Genomic DNA, 14,602 nt, shown 5'->3' on the forward strand with positions numbered 1-14,602 from the left:
TTGTGACAGTCCTAAACCCCCAGGGATTTACCAGAACAAGCCTTAGAGTCTGTGAGTCTCTCAGGGTCAACATTGGGACTGGACCATTTTATTTAGTGTAGCTTGAGTCCAAACCACTCCATAAGGACAAAGACAAACCCTGATTACTCTGTGTAGCTGTGATCGTATAGTGGTCAGTACTCTGCATTGTGGCCGCAGTAACCCCGGTTTGAATCTGGGTCACAGCACTTTCCAGTTCATCCTGTTATTATAATCTTTTCTCCAACTTCTGATTTTGTTAATGGCTACCTGTTTTCTCCTTAGCTCAGCATTATAATGACAGATAGGTTATCTTGGAACACTGTTGGTAACTTATGGGATGTCATTGTATTGTGTATTTTAACACCCAATGACTATATTGGAGTAAGAACAGACCTGAAGTCCTCTGTGTAGCTGTGATTGTACAGTGGTTAATACTCTGCGTTATGCCCCGTGCAGCCTCAGTTCCACTCTCCACCACAGCAAGGTCCAACATCATAATTATGCTTCTTTAGCAATTACTCAAAAAAAAAAAAGACCTCTTATTTTCCATTTCAGAGTTTGTTTTCTGTCTCTACCAGTCACTTAAACAGTGTCCACTGTTGTGATAAACCAGTCCATCATATGTCATACTGCTTCCTGATTTCATCTGACCAGAGGTTCAATTCCTGGTCAGTTTGGTGATCACATTGCTGTTCTTCATTCTAAATAATACTGCTAAACACCACATTTCCCCAATAAGGTGCAAATTGTCCTTAAACACATTGAAGCCCCTTACAGTGGCTCAGTCTGTATTTGCCTTATCAGACTGAAACACTTAGAGTGTTTCTTTTTGCTTTGTTAGTGTAAAAATGTACACTGAGCAAAAATGTAAATGCACCATTGACACTTTATCATTTTAATAGCAATAGGTGTTCCACAATGTATTAAATCACACACAGTTTATTCTGTTGATCAATGTGCTACAGATTACTGTCCATTAGAACATGATAGCATGATAGTGGCGTCTGGCATTCAGGGACAATCGTGAGGACATGGTGGGGGCCGGTTAAAAGAAATCACAACTCCATATCTCATGTGTCCACCATTGGCTTCCCATAAAGCAGGGGTGTCCAATCCTGGTCCTCGAGGGCTGGTATCCTGCATGTTTTAGATGTATCCCTCTTCCAACACACCTGATTCAAATGATAAGCCTATCATCAAGCTCTACAGAAGCCAGATAACCACTGTCAGGTGTGTTGGATACGGGCCCTCAAGGACCAGGATTGGACACCCCTGCCGTAGAGCAACACATTGTCTTCTCATCGAGTTGACAATATTGTCAATTGTGGCTTGTGGAATGTTATTCCACTCCTCTTTGAGGGCTACACGGAGCTATGGGATATTATCCAGAACCATTCCCACATGATTTGGACATCTATGGCATGGTGACATCTGAGGAAATGTGACATTTTGAGGTGTCCTTTTATTATCTCCAGTATAAGGAGGGCCTGAATACTGTTAATGCTGTTTGAGCAGTGTCTAGACATGCTACACCTGTGTTGGGGGTGGAATCACTAGACCACTGTGCAAGTGCTCACTTGGAGAGATGGACGCAAAGTTTGTTTACAAGTCAAGGGAATTTACCACGTTTTACAATTCTAAGACATCATGAGCACATTTTGGCTATGTTGAGTTACACATACTGTACATGGTGTGTTTATATTTTTGCTCAGTATATTAAGCATTTCTAGAAGGAAATGTTATGTTTTGTTGTTTAATTGAATCAAGCAGCTGGCAGCCCTTTATTGTTACGTATTAAAATACTTTGCAGTGTTTTCAGTTTGAAGCTGTGGATATTGTTTGGTATATACATCCCAAATCTTAATTCTCTTGAAACATCTTTTTAAATAGTTTAATTTTAGAGATACATTTCTATTTGCATCTTTTTTTTTACATCTCCTCAGTCATCATGGTACATTAATGATCGCTTTGTCACATCGTCCGACATTGTGGCTTCAAATGGGATCATTCATGTTCTGCAGGGACCCCTGAAAGCCCCTCCTCCTCGCCAAGAGGTGAGTATTGACTCGAGCACGCAGTAATCATCTGTCAGTCGGATCATTAGCTGTTAAAACATTTGTGTTTGTGATCATGTGTGTTGTGCTCTGCAGATGCGTGTGGCGCACAAAGCAGGCATGGGCGTCGGTGTGGTGCTGCTCATTGTTCTGGTGGTGGCAGTCAGCTTCGTTGGTTATCACTTCTACAAACACAACACCAAACCATTCCAGTTCCACTACTTTAAGGTCAAAGAAGGCGCATGCATACTTTTGGTTAACATTAGATGTTTGTCGGTTTTGTTTTATGTCATTAACTTGGCCCTCTCAACCTTTTTGAGTGTCAGTGGGGCCAGAACTGAGGAGTTAATTGTAGATTTGCACCTATCTGCTCTGTAGTCATTGATAATCAGGCTGTTGATCATGAAATACAAATATCTTGCCACTTCAATTGATCACAAGCTTACCTTTGAGCCCCATGTTGATGCTGTGTGCAATAAAGCATTTAGTTATTTATTTATTCATGCTTTATTCCTGTTGCTGTTGTCCTTTTAAACAACTCCATGTGAGTCTTATTGATATATTTATTTTCAAGCAATGTACATGCATATATATATATATATATATATATATATATATATATATATATATATATATATATATATATATATATGTATGTATATATATATGTATATATATATATATATATTTCAAGCAAGACACTATAATTACACAAGAAAAATGTCAATATTAGAAGAAAATTATTTCATCTGATGAAATTTCTTAATAGAAATTATGAAATTAAGAATCCATGTAGCATCAAATACCTCAGTAAGCAAATATGTGAACAGCAGACACTGGACTCAAACTGCTATGTTTAGTTCAGCTAGGAATTTTGGCTACTACTACAAAATTAAGACTGTGCTCACATTATATTTAGAATTTTTTTCTCATGTTCCATCATATTTCTGTTCCAGTTTAAATGGCTCCGTCATATTAAATGTACAGTTTTATGAAAATCTGATGAAATTGTCAGAAGGTACATCTTGACACTGCATTTGTCATGAACATTTCAGCCAAGAGCAAACTTTGTCAAAATTGTTTGTACAGTCAAGCTCATCACAAGTGTTTGTATAATATCAATTATAGAATTAGTAGTATTATCATATCATAACATTTTTCAGTATTTAAAACATTTACGTTCAATGTACTTGTTTTATTCATTTTCTTTATTGTGATCCTCCTTGTTTCCATTGTTCATGCATTACTTGAACACTTTACTGTATTTTATTTCATCTATATTAGTGTACTATACATTCATATTTAGTTCATACAGACATTGATACTAATGATGGTTTTCTCTTTGCTGACCTTTGACCTCATTGTCCTGACAGGAGGATGATCAGGAGGAAGATGCTGCTCCACCTCCAGTGAACAGCCGCAGCATCTGTAACCCAGTTTATGACTCAGGTCCAGAACTAGAGCCAGAACCAGCGGAGTCCAACACATCTGATATTATAGTGAGAGATTATTTCATTTCATTCTAATACATGTTCAGTAAATACAGTCAAATATTCCCACAATAACAGAATTTTAACCAATTTTTACTTCTTAAGTCAGACACATGAGCTGTGTTTCCGTTAGTGTCAAACTTCTCAGAGAGGCGAAAATAAAAACTATGGAATATGTGTAGCGCTTTCTAATGCAGTATTTAAAAATACACATACAACATAGCAAATGACAAGAATAAAGTGGCATCTTAAATGAAGTCATTAGCAGTGTTTCTAGGATATAATTCCATTAATGTCAGCTGATGATCAGCTGTTTGGGGTCCTGTTTGGGGTCCTCTTGGATATTATCATAAGGCTTTAATACATGGTTAGTATTAGTAAGAGGACCGGTGAGACCAAATTTATCTTTGGTCTCATCCCTGGAAAAAAAAACATCACAGTTATTTAGATGGAAAATAGTAACACAACACTGTACTTATACTAGAACTATACATAACGCACATTACAGCACCAACTTCTGATGGTACTTAGAAAGTTTTGAAGTCCGATTGTGCCTCATGAGGCCTAATTTCAGAAAAAAATACAACACAGTAGTCAGTGGTTAAAGACAGTTTGTTGTACAATTGCTTAAATATTAGACTGTGGAAACACATGAAAAGAAAGGCCACACATCCCAGTTGCAGAATTTACATCATTGTAAACTTCCTTCCCCTAAGTCTGTTCAGACTCACTAAAGTTGTCTCTCTACCTTCAACATGACCAGATTTTCAGTGACTTTCACCTCTTAATACTTTTTCAGAACTGAGGTGAAATATACCTAGATAACATTCATTTTGTCATAGGTGTTGTATACCACATGCAACAAGACATGCAGGCCACTGAGGCATTTCACACAAAAACATATCTACCATCTTCACCACAAGCTGCAACTCTCTTAAAGCTGCGTATGGCATTCGTCACCAATTTTTCATCAAATCTGTAAAACCCGAGTGATAGCTTAAATATCACGAACCCGTTAGTCTTTCTGTGCTAACACACTTGAACCACTTCCCTCACAGTGAACAACGTCGAAGTGTACTCCATCACAAGCAGTATGTTTGTTTACATATCAAACCAAAATGTCACTCAAGCCTTTTTGGAATTCCACAGTCACAGCAGCAAGAAGCAATGAAGCTGTTTCCATGCTTGTTGCTGCTGCGGCTGTACTGCGGCTGCATGGAATTCCCATCCCCACAATGTACTTCGCAACAAAATTTCCAAAAGGCCTGAGTGACATATGTTCGTTATGTAAACAAACAGACTGCCTGTGATGGAGTACACTTCGAAGTTGTTCACTGTGAGGGAAGTGATTCAGGTGCATAATCATGGAAAGACTAACAGATTTGTGATATTTAGGCTATCACTTGGGTTTTACAGATTTGCTGAAAGATTGGTGATGAACGTCATACGCAGCTTTAATTTGTAAGAGGGTGAGGGAATTTGAGTTCATTTTATGGATTTTTTGACAACAAATCCAAAGTTAAAGTCTAAACACTCATTCCCCCCCAGATGTTAAACATGAAATAGTTGTATCTTCAACTCATCCAAAGCACAAAATCACCCCAAAAATAAAAACAGAAAACAAGCAACGTAGTCAAAAGCATTTAAGCTATAAAAACAGTGCATCTCTAAATTTGTCACCCCTCATTCAACCTGACTTCTAAAAGCCCCTCGTGCGTAGCAATACAGTATGTGAATGAGGATCATTCCACAAAATGGGGCCAGTGTTAAAGGGAAAATCTGCCTTGATTAATTATGCAAAGGATTAAACATGAGTGCATGCTGGCCTTAGTGTTATATTAATGTAATGTGTGGATCAGTGATGTAGAACACAGGTAGCAAGGGGAAAACCATTGATAATGATGTAAATACTCGTGAAATTACCCTTTACATTGACAAAAAGTAGTAGATTAAAAAAAAAAAAGTTTCTCACCACTGACTACCATCAGAAATTAGATCCCATGGGGCAGGACTTTACTTTGTTTTTTTTTACTGAAGTTGCAGATAGTTAATAGACTATAATAAATGGGAAAACATGTTAGTACAACTAAAGACTTACCTTTATCCTGTTTGGCTGTTTGCAGGCTGAGGACAAACATGAGGTGATTAACGGAGGATCATACGACCTGCTGCAGGACAGCTGAGGCAAATTCTAAACTTGAAATCAGACTTCAAATCCTGATTTTATACCTCTGAACTGAAAAGTTTCTCACCTGCTTCATGAAAAATGTCAGCATCCAGTGTACTTTTTCCTACAGATTAAAAAGACACTTCATCAGTGCCCTGACAAAGGTTCAAAGGCGTTTTTCAGAGGCTACATCCAACCAACACTAATCAAGATGTAAAGAATTAAATCTTGGTGGTAACTCTGTCACAGCTGATAAAATGCTTGTTCAGTATGTTTCAGTTTAATGCATATTGAACAGCTGGCCTTAAAATCTGGTCATCCTTATTTCAAAATGTTAGATATTTTTCTGCTTTTGAAAAGAAAAAGTCTCTTTAGTTCTCAAAAGTTTGGTTTAACGTTTGTAAAAAAAAAAATTTAAGATTTACATATTTCAAATTTACTGACTTCAAAAAAAATTTTGAATTTATCTTTTGTAACTAAGTCTAACTGAAATTTTGTATTCCACTTTATTCCCCCCATAGGGTTTTTAAATCTGATGGGAATTCAGATCCCAAAAACTGTGAAAAGAAATTAAATGTGCCCGTTTTTGGTTATTCTTTGGTGTCGTTTTTTTTTCCCAGACTTAGACATTAAACACAGTAACAAGAGTAAAAATGGAATGGAAAATATATGCAGCTATGGAAATATTTATTCAACCATCTGCTCATTTTCATATTTTCAACATAAACATCAGTTTTATTTTAACACATCACATGTACTTGTGACCAGCAAATATCCTCTAATGTGGACACAAATATTTAAAAATTTGGTAAAAGTTTGTTCCCATTTATCAGCAGATAAACTGATAAATATAAATGAACTCATGGTCATATTTCTCTGAGTTCAGGTCAGCAATATGTTTGAAATATAGCACCACGTTGTCACTTAAACATATAGGCAATATTCAAGTTATACTTTAGCAGCATTTTAACCATTCAGACTTGATTACAGATCCAGCTGTGAGTGATGACTGGCTGCGTCTACCAACAGAAGCAGTCTTCAGTTGTCTTTCAGAACCTCATTAATCCATTTATCAAAACGTGGCACTCTGGAGAAGACTGCTGGCTTGTCTGCATTACAGTGTCTGTTGCCCCATGTGAACAGACCAAACAGGAAGAAGTCACCATGCTTCCGACAGAACAGAGGAGCTCCAGACTCACCCTGAGGACAGACATGAAGCGACACTTTAAACTCCACTATATAACAAGTGGTTCCAGGCACAACAAACCCCGCCCCTTGCATGTATTGTATCTTATTTTGGCATTGATCCAGCTGATAGAGATAGATATGCCAAGTTTGAAGTAAATTGAAACAAAATTTATGTATTTATAGACATGAAATTTCACCCATTATAAGTCAGTGGGAGAAGAAAAGATTTTTTTTTTTTTTTAATTTAACTTTGACCTACTTTTCCAAAAATATAATGAGATCTATTCTGGGTCACTGGCAGTCTATAAACCCAATTTGGTATGAATTCAGCCAACAGTTTTTCTGCTAGAAAGTTAACAATCAAACAAACCGAACCAAAAACAATACCCCTTGCCTCTCCTTTAGAGGGTGGGGTAATAAATGTACAGTATGTAAACACAAACTTCCTCCATGTTCTCTAAAAGGAAATACCAAGCGTTCCAATGGTCTGTCCATTTTGTTTAGTGGTTTTGGTTAAGGTGTAATGTGTAGGATTTACTGGCATCTACTGGTAAGGTGGCAAACTACAACCAGCTACCAGTCATATTACCCTCCTCCTTCAAGCAGAACTTAGGCTACATTCACACCACAGATAAGTGGCCCAAATTTGACATTTGTGACCCAAATCTAATTTTTGTGACAGACAGTCTGAACAGCACAAATCTGATTTTTTTTTCCCAAATCAGACCCAGACCACTTTCATATGTGGCCCTAAATCACGTACATATCTGATGTTCTGCAATCCGACTTCAGTCTGAACAGTCATTCATCCAACTTTTACGTCACTGAAATCCATCCAAAATTCAATCTGAATACATATTCCATGAAGACAGTCTGCTGTGTGTGACATGATGTATTCTGTGCATGCGGGTCACTTCAGGCCTGTAGACTGTTCACATATGAGTCTGAAGGCAGTTCATTTAAATTACACTGAACAACCATGCAAAAAAGGATCTCCAAAACAAATCAGAATAGAGTATTGAGACCTGCAGTGTGAATGTAGCCTTTGAGTAGCAAAACACAAAATGATTCTTATCTGCTGTGGTAGATACTGTGGTGGTCATCTACTCACTCAATACTCCACTCACCTGATTATAAGGAAGTCATTATAATGTACTAATGAAACATAAGGGTACATACTATATTCTGCCTATGCAAATATACCCCCCTACACACTGTGCCTTTATTTTTTCTCATGAAATATACTATAAACGATGCTTCGCAGGGTTCAATAGCAATCTGTTTGAACCCTACTCTGATATTGTCAGTTTTGTAAGTACCGGTGATCAAGAAAAGTAGGAAAACATGTTAGAATTGTTTGCATCAACTTCTAAGACTTCATTTACTTAAGTGTTTTTACAGCAACTTTCAGAGGATGTTTCAGATACATACCATGCAGGAGGTGGATCCTGCAGGATGTGTACAGATGTGGGAGTCACTGGTGAGCGCGTACTCCCACATCTTGTTGCAGGCGGTCTGGTTAATCAGAGTGAGTACAGCGTGGTGCAGGCGGTTTGGATCTACAGTTGCTGTGCACAATCAGAAATCATCAATGGAATGATAAATACACCAAGGCTAGGAGTCAGTGTGGATTTAAAACAGTCATCTGCAGCTCTTGGTTTTAACCCACAAACACCTAAACAGCCACTGGCAACCAAGATAATCGACTGTTGTAAAATGTTTAATACCTGTTGATCCACTAATCCTACCATTATATGTAAATAATTGGTGTAAAATCCAGTGTGTCATTTTTCATGGTCATCAGATATGACCCATTTGGATGTCCCTGTAGTGAATGTGGAAACGCCATCATCTTCTACAACACTGATTCACCAGTAAAATCCATGGAGTTTGATAAATGACAGTGGATGGAAACACTGGGTTTACGTTCAGTTAATGATAGATTTGCTGAAAGTCACTTTTTCTTCAGTTTATAATAACCTTCGACTTTAATGTGAGTTTTAATGAAAATCTACATAAGGGAATTAAATCTGGAAAAAGCACATGATTTACACTGAAAAAAATGCAAAATACAGAGAACAATATAATAAAGAGAGAAATCACTTAAGAAAAGGTTAAATGTAGACTGAAATTCACTTAGGAATTGCCGTAAATTTAGCTCTGGGTCTTTATGGGTTAAATGCTCTGAACGTTACCAGTGGCTTTAGTGGCTCCCCAGCCAGTGATAATGCAGGTCCAGCTGTCATCCAGTTCTTCATCCTCATCCTCATCCGGGACACAAATTGTACAAACATTCCTGCCTGCAGAGAATTTAATCTCTTCAGTCTAGGTGGATTTATACATTGATACTGTGTGATTATGCAGATAAACTGGAAAAATTCTGTACCAAGTCTGGCAGGCCTGCTGAGGCGGAGCAGGGACAGGTCAGCTATCGGGGGGAAGCTGTGGTCCTGTGCCAGGTTGAACACTTTATCAATAGGGATGATCCGTGATGATGAAAACCTTATATCGTGAATTCCCAAAACTGCCACATCCTCTTCAGCCCTGCAGGGAACAAGATTGGCTCATATCACTCTATGGATCGGAGCATTTTGACCAAAAAATTAATTTGTTCAGAACGCAGATGTTGAATCCTACTTAAAATCTAGTGAGATTTTCCTTATCAGAGTCACACTCAAAAAACGTTGTGCATGTGTTACACTGACTTCCATTAGCCTCAGAAGTCTGAGCTGGGAATTAAACCACATTTGAGCTAAATATGTTCTAGTCCAGCAAATCAGAAAACCAGTAGTAATACTGCCTTTAGGCATGTTTCTGATGCCAGTTATGTGGAGAAGACCTAGTGATCATACAAGGTCAACTTCTGACAGTGTTAACAGTGTCAGGGTAGTAATGTATAACGTCTTCCTCTGTAGGTAATCTTTGGCAAATACCTTTAGTATTACCACTGTAATTAGCAAAGGTGGTGACTGAAAATGCAGTAATAAGACAAGATAGATAAATTATTGTGGCGTGAACTGAAGGGCAGTAATGGCCCAGAGTGGGTGAATCATCATTATTCCACTGCAGCAGCAGCACTGTAGTGCCATTTGCAGTAATACCAGTAATGTATTTGCAGTAACTGTGGCAGAGGCAGTATTAACATTACACATACCTGACATTACAGTGTTGTGAAGTGATCACATAGCTTGGGTGGATCAGTGCGCCACTGCAGAAGTGATACCCACTGAACTGCAGACTGACCATCCAGCACCAGGTGAAGGGACAGGATTCAGTGACGTTCACCACAGACACTGGACCGTCCTGGGGCACAGACACTGCAGCGGGGCTCGGATTCCTCACACACCTGGAGCGCTGTGGTTTCCCACATACGCCGTCTGTCAGCAAGGTGAACACACACATTTGTGGTGGATAAAATAATATCACTGCCTGCACAAAGAACTAAGCATATCCAACTGAACACATCTGCCATTTGTTTCCTCTGCAGATTTGTAAACAGGATGGTTTGTCTCTTACCTTATCACACAAGCAGGTCAGTATGAAGGTACTATTACTGAAACTCTCCAGTGTTATAATTTATGTATAATTATATATTTCATTGTAACTGTGTGTTGCAAGTTATATTTAAAGTAATGTGCCAGAGATTGATGATTTGATAATTACATAAAAACACACCTTCAGCTGTAGAGTCATCTGCGATAGAGTCCCTCTGATTATCTGTACATAAAACACAAGCACTCTTCATACAAGAATACAAGATTTCACATCAACACGATATAACACGCGTATGTTATAGTTTAACCAGTCACCAATATGTCCAGTAGATTAATAAACCATAACAGTTACTTCCTTCACTCTGGCACATATTGACTGTTTCCATTTTTTTCTTACTAACTATGATAATTAAACATATTAGTATCTGATCACATCAGTAGTTGTGGTGCTGTTCATCTGAAACGTACACATGACTTCACTGATCCACTGAGCATGCGGCTGCACTCTGGCGTAGACTCCAGGTTTTCTGGCTCGTCCACAGCCAACCCCCCAACTGATCACACCTGCCAGCTCATACCTGCTGCCAGTGTAACAAGATAAAGGACCTCCAGAGTCTCCCTGACATGAGACAGGCACAGGAAACAGAATGATGAGTACAAACACCAATTGATATTTTGCAATTCAGATCCAAGTTACATTTGGAGGTACTATATCAGACTTGTACAAGTACCTCAGTACAGAAATGTATGCAACATCTGGAGCATAAACCGATATCATGAATGAAACCTGGATGACCTGTGAACCCTATATGATCCTTACTCATTACAGAAAGTGAGCATCCTCTGTTTTAAACCTTTTCTCCAGTATATATTTGGGCTTACAGAAAATCTGTCTGACTCAACATGAAGGGATTCTCCAGTTCTTCTGTACCATAAGGATTGTAAAACTTACTACTACCTGTGCCCACCTAACTACCAAATGCATGCTCAACTTTAATAAAGCTTTACACTGAGCCCTTCCCATTTTATTCTCCTTTGCCAACTTCTGCCTTTGGAGCTTCAATTAAAGTCTGTCTCAAGCAAACCTTTGAGCTCTGATCCTCTTTATTGTTTCTCATGACAATACAAATCCGGTGTGATCACTTAGAAGTCTGTGGACAGGCTGTGCCAAAGATCTGATCTGAGAAAAAAAACAGTTTGCCTGTAGTCTGAACAGTCCAAGAAAGGACAGGACTGAACTGGATAATGAGAAGGGAGGTCCTGAAGGTTGTTTCTGTCATACCTGACAGGCGTCGACTCCTCCTCCTTCCTTTCCAGCACAGAACATTGAAGGCCGGATCCTGCCAGCGTAGTACTTGTTACAAACGTCAGAGGGCATGATGGTCACGTTCACCTCTTGTAGTCTGGGAACTCGAGGACCATCTGATGAATAGAGAACAAACAGTCAACATTTAGATTCCTTCATTCAGGGTGTTCCCTGTCTTACAGAATAGCTCCTTACTCTCTCGAGTGGATCCCCAGCCAGTGATGGTGCATTTACTGTACATAGGCAATGGTGCCATCCAGAGATCAATGGGTCTGACATATTCGTTGAACATGAGCTGTTGCTGCAGCTTCAGGAGCGCCAGGTCATTCTCCTTTGTCAGAATGTTGTAGGCTTTATGTGTGATGATCATGGACACTCCAACTGTCTGATGGGAAGTTAAACATGTACTTAAACCCTCAGAAAGAAGAGCAGTGATAAACAAACATTGTCAATGTGTTCATACTGTAATTTTAGAGAAGTATTACTGATACATTTAAATATAAACTCCAACTTAATATTAATTTCCATCACTAAGGAGGTTATCTTTTCATACCAAGCAAAAGGAAAAACCACAGCACCTATTTTCAGGAAAACTGGTAGAAACTTAGGGCATGAAGGGCAGAAGCAAACCCCTTAAATTTGGAGCAGTTTCATGACAATCTGTCCTCTTAAAGCTAATTATGAAACCATAAGAAGGTGCTCAGGGTGCCTCTCTAGTCTAACATACAACAGTTACATCATATTTCATTAATGATTATATTTTTTTAATAATGCAAATAAACAGACATTTCTTCCTTTCAGTACAATATTTCTAACCTGCTGTCCATTCTCGTGAGGATTGTCCAGGTCATGTTTTCCAGCTAGAACCGTCCATGATGAAGCTTTTTTATACCTAGCAACAGGATAGAATACAAGAAAATTCACACTGAACTAGTCTGCAATCAACTCTTGTTATGGTTTTACTCCAGTCATGATATTTCACCTTTTGAAACAGTGAGCTGCAGAAACAACCCACATTGGGCTAATTATGGCACCCCCACAGGCTGCAATGGTGGTTAACTGCAGACAAGCCTGCCATGGCCATGAGTGGGACCAGGCCACTTTACCCCCAATAATCCTGGTCTCCAGTTCTTCTTCTGGAAGGAAAGACCTGATCCCTGCCAGCTCTGAAAGGTAGAAAGGTTTAACATTGCTCATTGTCAACATGACTAAATATTACTGATTTAAATTTATTAGATTTAAAAAATGAGATTAAGAGTTAATAAAAATGTATGGGCTATTCATAATTTAAAAATAGATCCTCAAACATTATTTTAGCTATAATATATTCAGTTATTAGGTCTAAATGGAGGAGCCTGGGAAGTACACACCAACTTACTGTCACAACAAAATGGTAACCTCCATAAAATATTTGTTTAATAAAATCCTTTTAACCATAAGTACACTACAGCTCTCTGTAAAGAAAATAAATGCACAAGAACCAGTTCACTTATTAGACGCAGAGTAGACCAGAATGACAAATGGAAAGACTTACTAAAGTTCACTGGGAATCAACAGCTTTCAATCTGTTTAGCACATTTTTTACAGACTTAAATTACAGTATTAAATCTATTGTTTCTTATTGCCCAAATAAAACAAATTTACAAAAATCATAATAGTTATCTTAAAAATGTACATTTTGTCATGAATATTTCATCAGACAAACAATGTTTTGTTAGTTAAGGTGATTCATTTTTTCTGGCATCTGTTTTTGTTTTGGGTTTTTTTTGGATTTTCCATTTCATATCTTTAAATCTGAAGATGTCCAACAGTCTTTGAACTCACCAAACCCAAACCTTCCATATTCCTGAGTTTGATTTAATGATCCACTGCTTGGCTGCGCTTGGTTCACAGTTCCATCTACAGAGACACACAAATGAGATTAATATAACTAGAGCAAAATGACCATCAGCAGATCCGATATTCAACCTGTTGAATGTGTTATTTGTAGAATATCTCGGTAGACAGGATAGACTCATCTGCTTCTTACCTGTCCACACTCCTAACAGGCACACTGACATAAACCAGATCACCTGCAGCATCATGTCAGTCTGCTACTGACTACCTGGGTCTGTCAGGCAAAGTTAAATCTACTGGAATTCACTTTGATCTGCCATCTCCCAGTTACACCTGTCTCATTAGAAACACCTGGAGCTCCTCCGCCTCTGCTTTTCTATTGGTCCGTGCTACTCCTACTACCTCCTGCACTCACACCTGTGCTGTTCACACTGGGTCATGTTACTAACTTAATCTGGGTTTTGAATCCAGGTGCTTGGGATTTAGCTGTTGCTATTTGGCTTCAGAAGGTTTTTGGCAATAGGTGGAACTTCTAAAGCTATAACCAACTGAAACAGTAAAACAGACTTCAGAAAACGTTTGCTAAATGAATTGATGAGGGGGAAAAAAAAAAAAACATTTAATAAACTAAAACTACAAATTCAACTCCGCCATCTGCCACCAGGTGGCGCCGCTGAACGGGAAGGGAAAAAAAGGAAAGTAATAATTTCTCATGTTCTGTTTTAACAATAAAGAAATAAATAACTGTATAAAAAAAACCTACACCACGACCACCCCAGCCTCTCCCCAATAAGTGATCTCTCCCTCACCTTCAGAGCGCAAGGCTCAGTCACATGACGTGTGTGTGTGTGTGTGTGTGTGAGAGAGAGAGAGAGAGAGAGAGAGAGAGAGAGAGAGAGAGAGAGAGAGAGAGAGAGAGAGAGAGAGAGAGACCAGTAGCGGATCTGACTGACAGTCATTTATAAGTGTTATGCAGCAGAGCATCCAGGTACATATCATTTATTACAATGAAAAGTCTGTCCAAGCTCTCAGATTCGCAATTTCGG

The 14,602-nt window shown here is 38.5% G+C and overlaps 3 protein-coding genes across 4 annotated transcripts in view; 1 reads left to right on the plus strand and 2 right to left on the minus strand.

Moving 5' to 3' along the window:
* stab2 (stabilin 2) overlaps positions 1-6,516 on the plus strand; it is a 58,441-nt gene extending 51,925 nt beyond the window's left edge. For both annotated transcript variants that reach the window (XM_030150876.1, XM_030150877.1), the window contains 4 exons: positions 1,965-2,075; positions 2,172-2,303; positions 3,449-3,574; positions 5,689-6,516. In XM_030150876.1, the coding sequence (XP_030006736.1) occupies positions 1,965-2,075; positions 2,172-2,303; positions 3,449-3,574; positions 5,689-5,748 (429 nt within the window). In that variant the 3' untranslated portion in view covers positions 5,749-6,516. The remainder of the gene's footprint in view (positions 1-1,964; positions 2,076-2,171; positions 2,304-3,448; positions 3,575-5,688) is intronic.
* A 254-nt stretch (positions 6,517-6,770) lies between these two features.
* LOC115429092 (chymotrypsinogen B-like) lies at positions 6,771-9,631 on the minus strand. Its single transcript, XM_030148341.1, has 5 exons — positions 9,558-9,631; positions 9,307-9,464; positions 9,116-9,220; positions 8,352-8,488; positions 6,771-6,932 (listed from the first exon to the last, which is right to left on the minus strand). The coding sequence occupies exons 1-5, from the start codon at positions 9,629-9,631 to the stop codon at positions 6,771-6,773; spliced, it is 636 nt and encodes a 211-aa protein (XP_030004201.1).
* A 1,201-nt stretch (positions 9,632-10,832) lies between these two features.
* Positions 10,833-13,804, minus strand: LOC115429093 (serine protease hepsin-like). The gene is made up of 7 exons (XM_030148342.1): positions 13,750-13,804; positions 13,545-13,619; positions 12,703-12,886; positions 12,537-12,612; positions 11,916-12,105; positions 11,697-11,836; positions 10,833-11,033 (listed from the first exon to the last, which is right to left on the minus strand). The coding sequence occupies exons 1-7, from the start codon at positions 13,802-13,804 to the stop codon at positions 10,833-10,835; spliced, it is 921 nt and encodes a 306-aa protein (XP_030004202.1).
* Positions 13,805-14,602: the final 798 nt, after the last annotated feature.

The sequence above is a fragment of the Sphaeramia orbicularis genome, chromosome 12 (genome assembly GCF_902148855.1).
Source record: "Sphaeramia orbicularis chromosome 12, fSphaOr1.1, whole genome shotgun sequence".
In the NCBI taxonomy this organism is placed as follows: domain Eukaryota; kingdom Metazoa; phylum Chordata; class Actinopteri; order Kurtiformes; family Apogonidae; genus Sphaeramia; species Sphaeramia orbicularis.

Bases quoted from the DNA above. Each gene is read 5' to 3' on its own strand.
- LOC115429092 (XM_030148341.1), bottom strand. From the start codon at position 9,631: ATGGAAGTCAGTGTAACACATGCACAACGTTTTTTGAGTGTGACTCTG. The intron at 9,221-9,306 runs GTACAGAATTTT...AATTCTCTGCAG, and splicing joins CAGCAGGCCTGCCAGACTTG to GCAGGAATGTTTGTACAATT. The intron at 8,489-9,115 runs GTAACGTTCAGA...GATTGTGCACAG, and splicing joins GGGAGCCACTAAAGCCACTG to CAACTGTAGATCCAAACCGC.
- LOC115429093 (XM_030148342.1), bottom strand. From the start codon at position 13,804: ATGATGCTGCAGGTGATCTGGTTTATGTCAGTGTGCCTGTTAGGAGTG. The intron at 12,887-13,544 runs GTGAGTTCAAAG...TCTACCTTTCAG, and splicing joins ATATGGAAGGTTTGGGTTTG to AGCTGGCAGGGATCAGGTCT. The intron at 12,106-12,536 runs GTTAGAAATATT...ACTTCCCATCAG, and splicing joins CTCACGAGAATGGACAGCAG to ACAGTTGGAGTGTCCATGAT.